General features: G+C 38.8%; 1 protein-coding gene across 2 annotated transcripts in view; it reads right to left on the reverse strand.

Moving 5' to 3' along the window:
• The window catches only part of MAP3K4 (mitogen-activated protein kinase kinase kinase 4), a 59,673-nt gene extending 52,216 nt beyond the window's left edge, over positions 1-7,457 (reverse strand). Inside the window, exons 1-2 of one of the 2 annotated variants that reach the window (XM_053461224.1) lie at positions 6,797-7,457; positions 1,057-2,450 (exon numbers count right to left, since the gene is read on the reverse strand). In XM_053461224.1, coding sequence (XP_053317199.1) covers positions 1,057-2,450; positions 6,797-6,983 — 1,581 coding nt within the window. In that variant the 5' untranslated portion in view covers positions 6,984-7,457. The remainder of the gene's footprint in view (positions 1-1,056; positions 2,451-6,796) is intronic. The other variant, XM_053461222.1, reaches the window with a different exon arrangement.
• Positions 7,458-14,731: the final 7,274 nt, after the last annotated feature.

Below are 14,731 nucleotides of genomic sequence, written 5' to 3' on the forward strand. Positions count from 1 at the left end.
CGCGTAGACGTCAACCCGCTGCACCGGCAATACAGCAGGAAGCACCGGTAAGTGTGTGTATGATGGGGGGGGGTGAGACAGGAGGATCCAGGTCCCCTGCAGCGGTGCGGGGGATCTGGATCTTAGTCTCCTAATCAGACCTCTATTTGAGGTCTGATTAGAAGACGACCCCGATTAGAAGACGAGGGGTATTTTTCAGAGCATTTGCTCTGAAAAAAACCTCGTCTTATAATCGAGCAAATACGGTACTTTTTATAGAAAATTATATGATACAATCAAAATAAAGTCTAAAGAAAGCCCTTCTTGTCCCCAAAAAACTATATAACTTGTGATTTTTCACATTTACTGAACCCACACAGCTAACCATGAGCCCCGCAGAAATATTAAAGCAGCTATTGCCAGAAAGAGTACAACAAATAAAATCAGCCATTGTCACAAAGGGGTTAATATACAGTAGTTTAGGTAAGAAGTGACAAAATGTTTTTATTAGACATTGTCACAATAAGCCTGTATCCATGTGTTAATTCAGAGGACTTTACCTGCTCAACCACCACACTGAGTTCACCCATTATGACAATGCCACAAAGGCCATTCCTCCATTTACTTTCATTAACCAGAACGCGCTGTGAGGTAAGCCATGCCACCATTTATCACAGGCCGTATAAATAAAACAGTTCCCTAAAATACTTATTTTAGTGAGGTATGCAAAGTTATAAAAAGGGAACTCTTTGTTACAGGGTCTAACAAAATATGAACCAATCAACAATTTAACATAGCAGAGGTAACAATGGTTCCGACAATAATGCAGACAGAAAAGGGAGACATCACACCACAGGGTATTTCACCTAAGGTGGGTTTTTAATACACATCTTTGGCTCATTTTAAAAAAACAAATTTGGCACAGATAAGAACCATTTAATGTTTCAATCTGTTTATGAAAGGCATATAACCTACCAAGCACATAAAAAAGTAATTTCAGGTCTCGGAAGCAGTTGCAGTGGGTATATTAAGTCCGTTTCAAGATCACCTCAGACAATACATTAAGATTGTACGTACCTCTCTTTTAAGATCAGACTTTATCAATGCTGTGCGAGCTCTCTGAAGGGAACCATGCATTAGTTTATGAAGTCTTAAAATGAGTTTCCGGAGACCCATCTGCTTTAAAGCTTTATCGACAAAGGGTCTGTATATGGACGTTAAACAATGCCTATTACATCCAGACTCATGATTGCATTCCTGATTTGCCCAGCAGGAATCATCCTCAGAGGCAAACCTGTCCAACTTTTGTGAGTATTGGTCCTCTTTCTTCAAACGAACCTTTATCTTGTGGTTGAGCTTGTCTACATCTTGACTAGCATCCAACACACTGTCTATTTGTTCCTCTGCCTCACTCTCCTCTCCCTCACTCTCCTCTATAAAAGTCTCAGATATTCCTTCGTTCAGACCACTCTCATTCTCTATATCATTATCTTCGTCAACTGGACAGTTTGATGGACGTGGTGAAGAGATTTCAAACACTGGCCAGCCAATGTCAGAAAGGTTTGTGATACCTAGAACAGTTCCCATAATTCTAAGTTTATGATTAAGGTCCTTTGTTATATTGAGCCACAAGCAGAGTGCCTGCACTCGTGCCTGAAAGTCCTTTGCAGCATATTTCTCATAGTCCTTTTGGAGAGCATGCAAAGATGGATAAAGTGCTTCAATGTATTCCAGTAACTCCATTATCTGTTTTACCTGCTCAAAAGAGGTTCTCTGTTTCTGGATGTGGTCATGATAGCTTGAGTAGCCCACACCAACAGTGTCATGGCAGACCATAAACTGACTATCTGACAAAGTCCCATTCAAGTTGCCTCCATTGGTAACAGAAGACAATCTCCCATAATTCACTTTGAATGTTAGAATCTCATTAATGATGTCTGGGATGGCTTGGCGGGCTGTATACAGGTACAAGTCTTGGTCATTAATACTGCGGCCAGCATGCCATGCTTGAAGTTCGAGCCAAAAAAGTTCATTTGAACGATTAAACCACATGGATGAGTTATTATCTTGACATCTCTGTTCCCTTTCCTTTTTTTTAGAGACAGATGTGAGTTTTAACAGAAGTCTCAGAGTTTCAAAGAATTTGAGGCGGTCAGCTGGGCAATCAGTACGAGAGGTCTGACGGGTAGTTCTTGCTATTGGAACAGGCACAGACACAGGTAGCTTGGCACTGCTGCAGCCAAGGCTGAGGTAAGGTTTATTAAGATCAACATCTGGAATTGATTTTTTTGGCAAAGAAGCACTGCCTGGGTCCAGTACAAATGAACATTGCACATTTTTCTTGTGATCCCTCTCTGTTGTCCTGAGCGTTGCTCTGTTCTTCTTCTCTTGCCTGTAGCTGTGATCCTCTACATTTTCAGCTATTTTGCTGGCTTCCTTGTGCGGTGTCTGATTTGGTGTACTCATCTTTTCTATAAAACGTAGAAGAAAAAAAACAAATCAGTCAAATGATTAACACTTCAAAAACAGCTTTTACCCCTCCCCTTTGTTTTAACTGGAACAAATTGTGCAAATCTTGCATACTTCAAGAAAAAGGAAAAATCTATATACCTATACCTGTCCTGAGTTCGAACACACATCATATGCCTAGAAATATACAATTAAAAAAAATAATAATAAAGTTTTTCCTCTGCAACATTTCCTCTGATTGCTTTATAGGGCCCAAGTCCCATTTGGAATGGTTTACAAGCTCTGGCATGAACCACCAGAAAGGTATACATTTAGGAAAAGCATTAGATTCAATGTATTCAGCACAGGTGATTGACACTTTTCATGCAGTTATTTTGTCATTAAATTTGTGATAAACACACCACAAAAAAAAACACAAGAAAAAAAAAAGTAAATGTGTTCAGCAAGGAGGAAAGCCCTTGTGACACCATGACATTACTAGGCTTTCCCACTTGCAGATAACATTCTTATTGAGCACTGTGTACTTATTTTTCAGGCACGTTTGGGTATTTAAACCCTGCATTTAAATTACATTTGATCACTCAGCTTGGGGACATATTTTTTCACCAGCTAGCAGAAGGGAGACCTGGCTGTCCATTTAACCCTGACGATGCCTAACGCAATAGGACTCAGAGTTAATCCTCTGGCCTTGACTGCTGCAAATTAGTAGCATAATATGCCCTTTGTTGTTGTGTTTTGTTTTAAATCAAGTCAGTTGCTTTTTTTCTATATGTATGCGTTTCATCTTATTTCTGCCCAATGTACTTGGCAAACATACAATCTGCATTTTGCGATATCGGATCACTTATTGTGTTGAAGTTGCACTACATAGAGATATTTGTATACACCCCTTACTCCATTTTTGCATATGCTTGGCAGTACAGAGTTTAAGAGACAGAACTTGCTTCAATATGAGATCTCTTTGTTCACCTCCCACGCCGATTAGTAATTCCAAAGATTTTGTAACTGCAAAATAAGTCCAAAAATATCAAACAGAACAATTACCCAAATCATTTGAACTGTCACCAGTGGCTTAAATGTGTTCTAAACTTCTAGTCCTTTTTGGAGATGTCAGGAATGCTGTGCACGGAAATGCCTGCATTTTTTTTCCATAATGTCACTAAGGGATCAAAAGGGCAAGCTAGTATGTTAGCACTTTGGACTAGTTCCTGCAGTTAATGAATGCCTTCCATTACATCAGCCTTTCCTCATGCCTTGTTTGCAGCAGCTTCATAAATATTTCAAATTAACATTCCAACACTATGGAAGAGTGCCACTTTGCCCAGATGTTTTCAAATATGAATGACTTACTTCAGCTTGTAAATTCACATTCCCCGTACTGTTTTAAAACGGTGAACATGTATTTCCATTAGTTGTACAGCGGGCAATTACCTTCAACGGATCCATGTATAAAGTGGATATAGAGGCAAAAGGTGATTATAATTGACCTTATTTGCATGAGCCTACCCAGAATCCCTTGTGGTTGTGGCCACACCATGAGATTTCTGAGCTTGTCTGGTGTCTGTAGATGAGTGTTTAATAATGCTTCTACTACTCATTTGTTGCATACAAACAATGCATAGTATACAGAAAACTACAAAAAAAAAAAAAAAAAAAATCATGCTGCAAAGCCTATATCACCCAGACTATGCATAAAGCCCATTTCACCAGGCAGAACCCAGGAAGCAAATAATGGAAATTCAACATGCCCGCCACATCTTGTGGTAGAGTGTGAGTGTCTGGGAAGGGTATAAGCGCCCTCGCTTGAAGTATGCAAAGTTTGCTAACACCCTCCATCCCTGCAAACCATTGTAGTAATAATAATAATAATTAAAAAATTACAAAAATGGAAATCTTCAAACAAAACAGGGACCCCCAGGGCCTCCTATAAAACAAGGCTGGGGCATGTCACTGAAGATTGCAAGACATCCTCCAATCACTTGAGGCTACTGATGCACAAGATTTCCATAATATGTTGGATATAATACGCGCCTTGTATTACAGGTATAAAGAAATAAAGTACTTGTGCATAAAATGCACCTTGCAGATTAGGTCACCTAAAAAGTCACTACTCATTGATCAGATAGTTTATTAGGTCAAAGGCTATTTAAAATAAATATTGTAAAATAAAAAAAGTCTAACCAGATCACTTGTGACAACTTAAAGCTCACTGGCATTGAACAGTTAATACAGTGAATAATCAGCAACATAAAATGTCACTAATCAGTGATCAGATAGTAATCTGATATGCAATAACTATTTTTTATTAATAATGTGTGCGTGAGCTTGTTTATCTTATACTCTTGATAACGACACGCTCGCTCTCCAATTCACAATGAAGAAAGGGGTCATCTGGTGCAAAGTGTAACCAACGGAAGTATCTGACTTTCAATGTCTAATGGAGAGATCAGGCAGCATATTTAAAACACATAAAAAAGTACCCCCTTTTCTGGACTCTTGAAACTGTTCATATTATACCCAGGATTTTATGGGTTTTTGTTTTTATTACAAAGCAATGTTTTTCTTGTCTGTTACAGGACAAAGAGTGCTGTAAATAACCTGAACTATAGAAAACCAGAACTATTTTTGAAGGAAAAATTTAGTATTAACTATCTTATTGCAAATGCATTTCAGATTATATACTACCCTACAAATGGAAAATACAAGCTTGTAAATAGGGCCCTCTTTACCAAATGTATTCGTTTGGCTTAGTCTGTTGATTCTAGTACTGTCATCCCACTTAATATCTGTACTGAAAGAGGAGCTCCATAAAATTGTTACCACTATAATAAATAAAAAAAAGTTAATGTAGTACTCAAAGCACTTTAATGTGCATTCTTCTTTGGCGAGGCTGTCAGTCAACAGGCTCTTTAAATGGTTGGCATAGATATGAATGTATTTCTATGACAGACAAGAGAGGTAAAAAAATACTTAAACCTGCCATTAAATCATATCACACTGACATAGATTTACCAACACAAACAATATCCATTCATCAGATCTCCAAGGACTCCACATCAAGAAGAAAAAAAAACCACTGACCTCTAGCGAGATATAATACAAATATGGTTTCTTCATTTAAGATTTTCACAAACAGCAATTAAGATCCAATTATAAATATAAGACCATGACAAACTCATTCAGTAAAAGAAGCTCTCTGAAGCGCTCAATATAATTGGCCCTTTTACGGTCAATGTCAAGTCTATCTAAAAGTGAAGTAGGCAACATGGCAGCAGCCTAACGCTGCAATAACCACAATGAAATACAGCTAAATTTAAGTCAGTTCATCACACTTTATTGCATATAATAGCTGCATGGTCCATTTACATTTTTTGTGGTGTCCCCAATATGAAATTATCCGTAGCCCCCATACGGCATTATGCCGTGAACCGGAGCCAATGAAAGGAGATCCGTTTGACCAAAACACACCGCCATTCATGCAACATACCTACCTCAACTGCTGGCTCAGTGTATGCCTCTGGCAGGGATCTTTTCGGAAAAAAACACTCCTTTACGGTTCAATGGGTGCGCTTTCGTACGATTGATTAGTGGCTTCAAGCAGCCAATAGCGCCAAAAATCATGGGATCGTGGGGGAGACTCAACTTAAGGCAAATTCTTTTTTTTTGTTCATATATTAATATTTGTTTTAGAAGAATGCAAAGTAAGGAACAGAGTACTTTCATGGTGGTTTCAGGGATACAAACTATCCTTTTAGCGTAAACAAAAAAAGAAAAAAAAAAAAAAAAGAAGAGACCAGAGTTTGTTCAATAATGTGCTTCAATGCCCCGCAACACTAAACTCTAAAATCAAGCAGTATGTAAGGGGGCATTTTACATTTTTTTCTTAAATGTGCAAGTTATATACACACACATATATATATTTAACATACCCATGTATTTTCATATTATCCATAATGATACTCAATACAATGACATGGCAACTAATTCTGTCAACCAATCGTCCGATGTTTGACAGCTACATGACGGCCACAGACCTGCTGTGCGCACAGGGAAGTCGGACACAGACATTTACGCTACCAAAAAGGTATGTTAAGAGAGCCTTTGTTATCCATCCTGGTCCTACATTCATATTAGATGACGGTTGCTTGACGCCACTCCTCACCACCCACTGCAAATTATAAGGTGCGCTATGACAGCACCCCCCTCCCCCCGGAAAAAAAATAAAATATTTTATACTGTATCTGACTTAACGTGCATCTGTAAGTCCGTTAACGTGATAGTTACATAAGACAAGACTATACGGCTGGATCCGTGCGCAAGGTAAACATTTTGGAAGGCACTCACTGACCTTTGAACATGGAGCGGCTGACCACCCTCCCCGCGCTATTTCGCTGGTGTTTCGTTGACATACGTTTCATCTGTCGGGGATTGTTGGGCGGAGAGGTGGCATAGAGGCTTTCGGCATTGGCCTCATCTGAAAACTCATCGGCTTCACAATCCAGGTTTTCTCCGGCTGCATTCTCCGTTTTGCGCATTTTGCACGCTCAGGAGATCCGTGCATTATGTTCAAATCAGATTACGCAGAGCGACTTCTGAAACGTATGCATCGCGATTCATTTTCCAAACCTTGCGCAGCCTTCTGGATGGTGCAGTAGGGTCGGGATTGCAGAAACTTGCAGCGCTAGGGCCCAGCGCCACCGACTGTAAGCGAGGGGGGTTAAGACCCTGCAACCCACGGGCAATTCAAATTTGCCGCGCACTCCTATAAACCCGGTCCCCCGGTGCATGCACGGGATTCAGCCCAGCCGGCGCTCGTGGCTGTATTATACGGCTCCGTGCCAGCGAGTCCAGCCGCACTTCCTCCTGTTAAGGCTGATTGCAGGCTGGCGTCCAGAGCTTCCTGCATTCAACGTGAGCACATAGTCCTGCCTCCACGTTCGCCGTGTTTAATGACTGCAGCCAGCGGACTCTGGTAGCTGGAAATGACGTACAGAAGCCTGCGGTGAACGGGCCAGCTAAGGCAAAGTACGTCACATCCTCGTTATCGTTCTCCCGCCATTGGTGTTTTGTTGCACAGATTGCGGACGGGTTCCTTCTTCGATATTAGTGTGTATATTGATTCCTGTACGTAAAAGTTCCCAAGCTGGAAAATGTGTTAACACGTATTTTAATTTCTATAAGTACGGTATACACACGGATTTTTGTTTATTGTTTTTTAACAGTACGAAGACCTGAAATGCATCGTTTGAGAGAGTGACATAACCGTTTCAGTAACATGGGAGCGTATTAACGATTTGACTAATATTTTGTGCGATAAAGTAACTAATTATTTGAGATGGCGGAAACCCAAGGCATTACCGCTCTTTACATTTATTTATTTATTTATAAAGCGCCATTAAAATAATGAAAACTCAATGAGTAACCGATACAAAAAGGACGGCAGGGCCCGGCTCTTTCAAGCTTACAATCTAGTCACAGGCTCTTCCCTTTTTTATATAGGTTTTCCCCCACTAAACCTTGTGTTCATGATTTCATTGTTCACAGCCAGGGAAACAAAATGAAATATCTCCTGTAACCCGACATTTATTGAATTGGCTGTTTACGTGGCTACTTAAAAATGAAAACAATGATTCAGACCTTGATTCTAAACCTATTCACATTTGTTTCATTCTTAAATGTTAACCCCCCATTTTGAAGGTCTGCCAGAACATTATGGACAATATAGACTTGGATAAGTTGACAGCTTTGGTTCAGACTTAAGTTTTTTTTCTTCTTGATAGATCTGGACCCTCTGACTTGTTAATCCTGTGTATCATCCATAACCCATTTTATTATTTTATTTTCCTTTGACTTCTCCCTTTTTCTTCCTGGTTTTCTTATTGTTCTTTTGTTTACATTCAGTTTGGATATAAAAAAATGTATAGCATGGTTGCTGTGGATGATTTATTGGATATTGAATACAATTACATAAGAGACAAAAAGCATGTTTTAACTATAATTGTACATTCAGATTCGTACAAATTTAAATTATTAATGGAGCAAAGCGCTCAGAATTTTCACCCTCTCACTCGATTTGTCAATGGCTCCCTGCTTTCTCTGCTTCTCCTTCACTCCTGTTCTTGTTCTCTGTTTCTTCTGTCTTCTCTGGTAGCCCACTTGTCCCAGCTCTATGCAGCGTTATCCCGGCCTGGTGTACTAGTGTCACCACTGGAAGGAGAAGTCATACACCAGGCAGGAATAATGCAGATGGATCCATGGAGAAAGAGAAACTTTTCTACACTTAGGTTCCTAGGTGCACACATTCTCCCCGACTGGAAGAATCGGGGAGAAGAGCCTGCCCTGTTGCAGAAATACTACACCAGGGCAGAATAATGAAGACAGATGTGCGGACTAAGAGAAGTGTTTGTACACCTTTCCTTCCCAGTGGATTATGGCAGAGCCTCAGCACACACCATAGCCTTTCCCCCATTCCTCCAGTACATCACTGCATGTAATTATTGGGATTTTGGCATCTAGTAAAGTGAAGAAAACAAAAGTGGGTATTTCCATTAGAATGATACTGATTTGACTATAGAAAGATTATTTGTGTGTTTCCACTTTTGATAGCAAGTTTTAGCTATTAGAAGAGCACTCTTAGAACTGTCTTGGAAAGTTATGCATACCCTAAACATTTTCTGTGCTGTCAGAATTCTTTTTGTCTTGTTTATATAATTTAAGCAGTTGGCAAATACACTTAAAATCAAGGAAGGCCTGGCAACAGGCATTTGCTCTGTACTGTATTGAACTGTAGTGTGCGTAGTCTCCAGCAGCCATCCTCAGCCCTGGCTTACACAATACTAACTTCCAAGGTGTCTAGCAAGATCCTCCAGTGCATGCACATAATGCAGTCCAATTGATTTCACTGGAAGCACTTGTTTTGCCATTGATTGGCTGCTGCTTCCTCTGGTGAACAACAGAGGGGGCATAATTCTGCTGCTGGGGGATAAGAAGAAAATACAAATTAAAGCATTACAAAGTATTTTAACATGCATCTATAGTCGTGGTGCTGTATGGGCCATTAGACTTTTAGTCATTTTAGGAAGTGACATTTTGCTTTGCTGTTATGGAAATAAAAGAAATCTTTATTAAGATGTATTATTTCCTGGTAATATGCAATAGCACAATTACTAAAATTAATATATTACTGCCTGTCAATGTTGTGCTTTTGTTTATTTTCTGACTTCAAAGTAAGAAAAAGATATTTTTTTTTCTTCAGTTTAAACAATAAGCTGTTGACATGGTTGCTCAAGGCAGGTATTACATTTTTTATTAAGAGTCTTGTTGTGAGTTAGCAGTAAATACCAGTGAGATCATAATGTCCTCCACAAGCTGTACAAACCACTAACAGTTTTGTACTGTGTGAGCATTTGTTTTGGTATGCACCATATTTTACATGAACAGTGTCACTGTACAGTAACTTGTTTGTTTTATAGTTCTCTGAAACTTGAGCAACACATGATAACAATCTACATTTTAATGTATTTCTTCAACTGTACCAAGCAAACAGCTTCATTAAACCTTTAGTGTGTTTTAAACACTCAGGAAACAAGGATGTGACAAGAAACTACATTATAATTATATGTATCTTTCTGGCTTTTTACATCTTTTTGCTTTCATACTTAATTGAAAGTATGATTTATTAGGAAGCATTTGATTCAACACAACACAGGTTCAACACAAATTGTACTCATGATTAAAAACAGTTACATCTTTAATGGAGTAAGGGGTTGTTCATCTCATTGTGTTAAGCATAAGTGTTCTAGTGCATCATTCTTCCTGTTTGGAGGGTGGAGTAGTATATTTTTAATGTCTGGTTTAAAGTCACAAAAACACTAACAGGCTAACTTTGTATTTGACTTTGAAAACTAAACTGTTCATTCAATTGGGGTACACGGTTTTGGTTAAAATGCATGCTTGTACCAAAATAAATCAGTGGGCATATGGTAGTAACTGAGTTTTTATGGCTGTAGGACGTTTTATAGCGATATATTAATTAGAAAGCTCCGGGATACATTCTCAATAATCACTTTTCCTGTAGTATCATATTTATGGAAGGTACTAGAGAAAAAATATGGACTGTTTATAATAAAAGTATGGCATGTTCCAAAATGGTGCTGTAGCAGTCAATATGAAACATCTGATATTGTCCAAAAAAAAAACACTCAATTTATTAAGCTCTACCCAGAGCGCTATACAACTCCACCAGAGAACTGAATCCTGCATTCAGTAACCATGTGTTTCTGTCTCAATGATCATCAATATGTTTAGAAAACCCCAAGAGGGAGCCAGGAAACCATTTTTATAAAGGAAAGCAAATAATGAGTAATATAAAGAAAAATGCACACATGGAAAGTCAAACATTTTCATTGATTTGGGTATCTCTAAATCATTTTAGTTGTATCTTAAAAAAAAAACAGTAACCAGAAGAAACAGATATCCAGTTTGAATTTGTAATCCATATACGTTATGAAGCTATGTTTATGGTCCACCTATTTGGTGAAAAAGACTATTGTTATTAGCTCAGTGTTTAGCATAGTAAGTCCCTTTGTTCAATGCTTAATTCTTTTAATGTTTCAGATACCTGCCTCCAACGTCAGCCTGATCCATGCATGCGCAGCACATTAATTACTGTATAGTTTACTGCTACCCAAGCTAATCCTAGGGAAACTCCCTTCACATCTGAGTCACCCTATTTCCACCCTGAATTCTTAAATATATATAGTGTTTTATACATGTTATTGTCCCCCCCTCATGATTCAAGTGAGGTGGCAAACACACCAAATAGAACATATTGGGGTGTTGTTTGACAGTGACATATTTCAGCAGTAAATTCATACCTGGATTACAATGTGTGTGTGAAAAAACACAAAAAATACTACCACGAACTTTGGCAACAACTGGTAGTAGAATTAGTGCTTGGAAGGGGGTACAATACCAGTATTTGAAATACCCGCGGTGTCTATTTTTCAAACATATATGGTTTGATGGGTTTAAATGAAATTGGCTGGTTTTAAAGAATGATCACATATCAAAATACCAAGTTGAAAAACTTAATTGCACATATCCCTAATGATAGCCCCCAAACAACCTGACAAACCCATGCATTGGTGGTATTACTGTACTCAGGAGATGTTGCTGAACTCATATTTGTGTGTTTTTTTGACAGTGACATATACTAGAAGCTGTAAATGCATACCTAAAGTACAGTTTGTGTGAAAAACACAAAAATAAATTACTACCACAAAGTTTGACAAAGGCTGGTAGTAGAAGTAGTGCATGGAAAGGGTTAACATACCATCATTTGAAATACCCTGAGGTGTCAAGCTCTTAAACATATATATGGTTTGATGGGGGTAAATTAAACTGAACACTTTGAATATGTGCCAAATAGGACATGGGGCATAATTTTCACCATGTCAAACTTCCAAGTTGAAAAATTGAATTGTGCATGTCCCATATGTTGCTTTTACCTCCAAACAATCTGTCGAACCCATGCATGGGTGGTATCACTGTACTCAGGAGATATTGCTGAACACACATTGAGGTGAATTGAACTGACTGGCTTTAAAGATATCCCATGTAGGACATGGGGGCAGTATGACCAGATTTGAGAAAAATGTACTTATTGCCCTAAAACTTCCCAAAAAACAGCGGGTATTTCTTCTAAACTCAGGACTAACATAAGAATCTGTGTAGCAGTTTTTTTTCATTAGCATTTTATTTTAAATAAAAGTCAGAAAAAGTATTTTTTTTTTAATTGTTCACCCTATTTAATGATATTATCTAGCTAATGGTAGAAAAGCCCTTCTTGTTCTGAAGAAAATAACATAAAAATGCCGCTTGCTGCAAATAAGGCATTGTGTTTATAAAAGAATCATAAAGTAATGTACCGTATTTGCTCGATTAAAAGACGAGGTTTCTTTCAGAGCAAATGCTCTGAAAAATACCCCTCGTCTTATAATCGGGGTCGTCTTATAATCAGACCTCAAATAGGTCTGACTATGGGACCTGGATCCTCCTGCCAACCCCCCCGCCCGCCCCACTTACCGGTACTTCTGAGTCCCCGGTGTATAGCTGGGCAGCGTGTAGATGTCTACGCGATTCGCGTAGACAACTTCCGCTGCAGCCGGAAGGAGGCGTGGCTAGCAGCGGGGGTTGTCTGCGTCCATCGCGCAGACCTTCCCCGGCTGTCAGAGATCAGAGTTCCCCACACCGGGGAACTCTGGCATTTAGAGGGTTAAAAGGCATATCATGGGGCACAGTGGCATATAGGGGGTATAAGGCATTTCTGGGGCAGATGTGCATAACTGGGGGGCAGGTTGGAAAATAGAAGGAAATAAAACCAAAATATTTTTCTCAATCATAGCTTTTATTAAAAAAAATAGTTTAGATGAATTAACATTTACTGGTGAAACTTTTTTCCTATAGGGTCGTCTTATAATCAGGCTTTTCCTTTTTTTCTAAATTAATATTCAGATTTGGGGGGTCGTCTTATAATCAGGGTCGTCTTATAATCGAGCAAATACGGTAATTAAAAAGCAGCTGTGCTGTAACTGGATGAGTGGACATACTTTGGCCACTGGGGAGTACAAAGATTAGTTTATTACAAAGATATATGGAATGTATAAAACTAAGTAAGAAGTTTTGAGTCTAAAACTGCACATAAAGCCTAAAAGCATTTTCCTTCACAAAACTGCAGCGTAGTGTGTTTGGCACTAACCTGCAAATTCTGTTGGCTTTTATTGTTATAACTTGCCAGTCAATTACAACACCAGTCTAAATCACCCCCATGATGCCTACTAATAATTACCGTATGTGTCACAATTTTGTAGTATTGGAATTGCAGCTGTTTGGTATATTGAGTAGATTCGCATCAACCTTTCAAATGGAAGTACCTGGGCTATGAAGGTATAATGATAACTCTGGGGGTAATTACATTTGATAATATTCTGGGTACTCAACTGAAGATAAAACACAATGCACTCTTCTACAGCCTACCTCTCTGAAAACTAATGTAATAGGAATCCATTACTTGGAACTATGCATCAACCATGGGATGATCCAGCAATATGCACTTTAATGCATGATAACCATAGGCAAAACATCTCTTTAAATGTATATGGTCTCCCTTTGGAAATGCATGGGGGGTTCTGCAACATCTCCCCATATGCTTTTGATTACCCACTTCTTGCTATTTTCTGTACAGGAGACATCTCCTGGCATTTGATATACTTATCGACAGCTCTAGCCCTGGCTTGGCAAACTGTGCGCATGTATAGAAACCGTTTCCATTGATTCAGTGACAAGAATTTTTGGGCCAAAGAGGAGGCTTGGAGATACAGATTTTCACTAAGGTAATTTTTGCATAGTACTCGCCAAATATTTTAGTATGAATTCTTCTTTGATATGTCTACAAGTGACAATAAACCCTAATCACCATATAAGGGACCACTGCCAACTAAGGCACAAACATCTATTGGAACAGTAAGAAAAGTACCGTATTTGCTCGATTATAAGACGACCCTGATTATAAGACGACCCCCCAAAATCTAAATATTAGTTTAGGAAAAAAAGCAAAAAGCCTGAATATAAGACTACCCTATAGGAAAAAAAGTTTTACTAGTAAATATTAATTCATGTAAACAATATTTTCATATTTAATAAAAGTTATGATTGAGAAAAATATATATTTTTTTATTTCCTTTTATTTGCCAACCTGCCCCCCCCAGTTATGCACATCTGCCCCCAGGGTTGCCACTCTGCCCCCAGAAATGCCTTATACCCCCTATTTGCCATTCTGCCCCATGATGTGCCTTTTAACCCTCTATATGCCACTCTGCCTCCAGAAATGTCTTATACCCTCCTATGGCATATAGGGGATTAAAAGGCATATCATGGGGCAGAGTGGCATATAGGGGGTTAAAAGGCATTTCTGGAGGTGTGTGTATGTATGTGTGTATATATATATATATATATATATATATATATATATATATATATATAACTGCTAACAGCAATCACACTCCTATCAAGCCGAGGCAGCCAGTACATGCTGGAACCTGGGGATGATAGGAGTCTGAGGAGTCTGAGCCTCCCTATGCCATGCTACCACCACCACCACCCCCCTTACACATCCATACTAACACACACACACACTCATTCACAAACATTTAAATACTCATTCATTCCATTAATCACACATACTTCACACATTAATCACAAAAACCCTCCCCCACCCCCTTAC

This window comes from Spea bombifrons, chromosome 3 (genome assembly GCF_027358695.1).
Source record: "Spea bombifrons isolate aSpeBom1 chromosome 3, aSpeBom1.2.pri, whole genome shotgun sequence".
Classification (NCBI taxonomy): Eukaryota; Metazoa; Chordata; class Amphibia; order Anura; family Pelobatidae; genus Spea; species Spea bombifrons.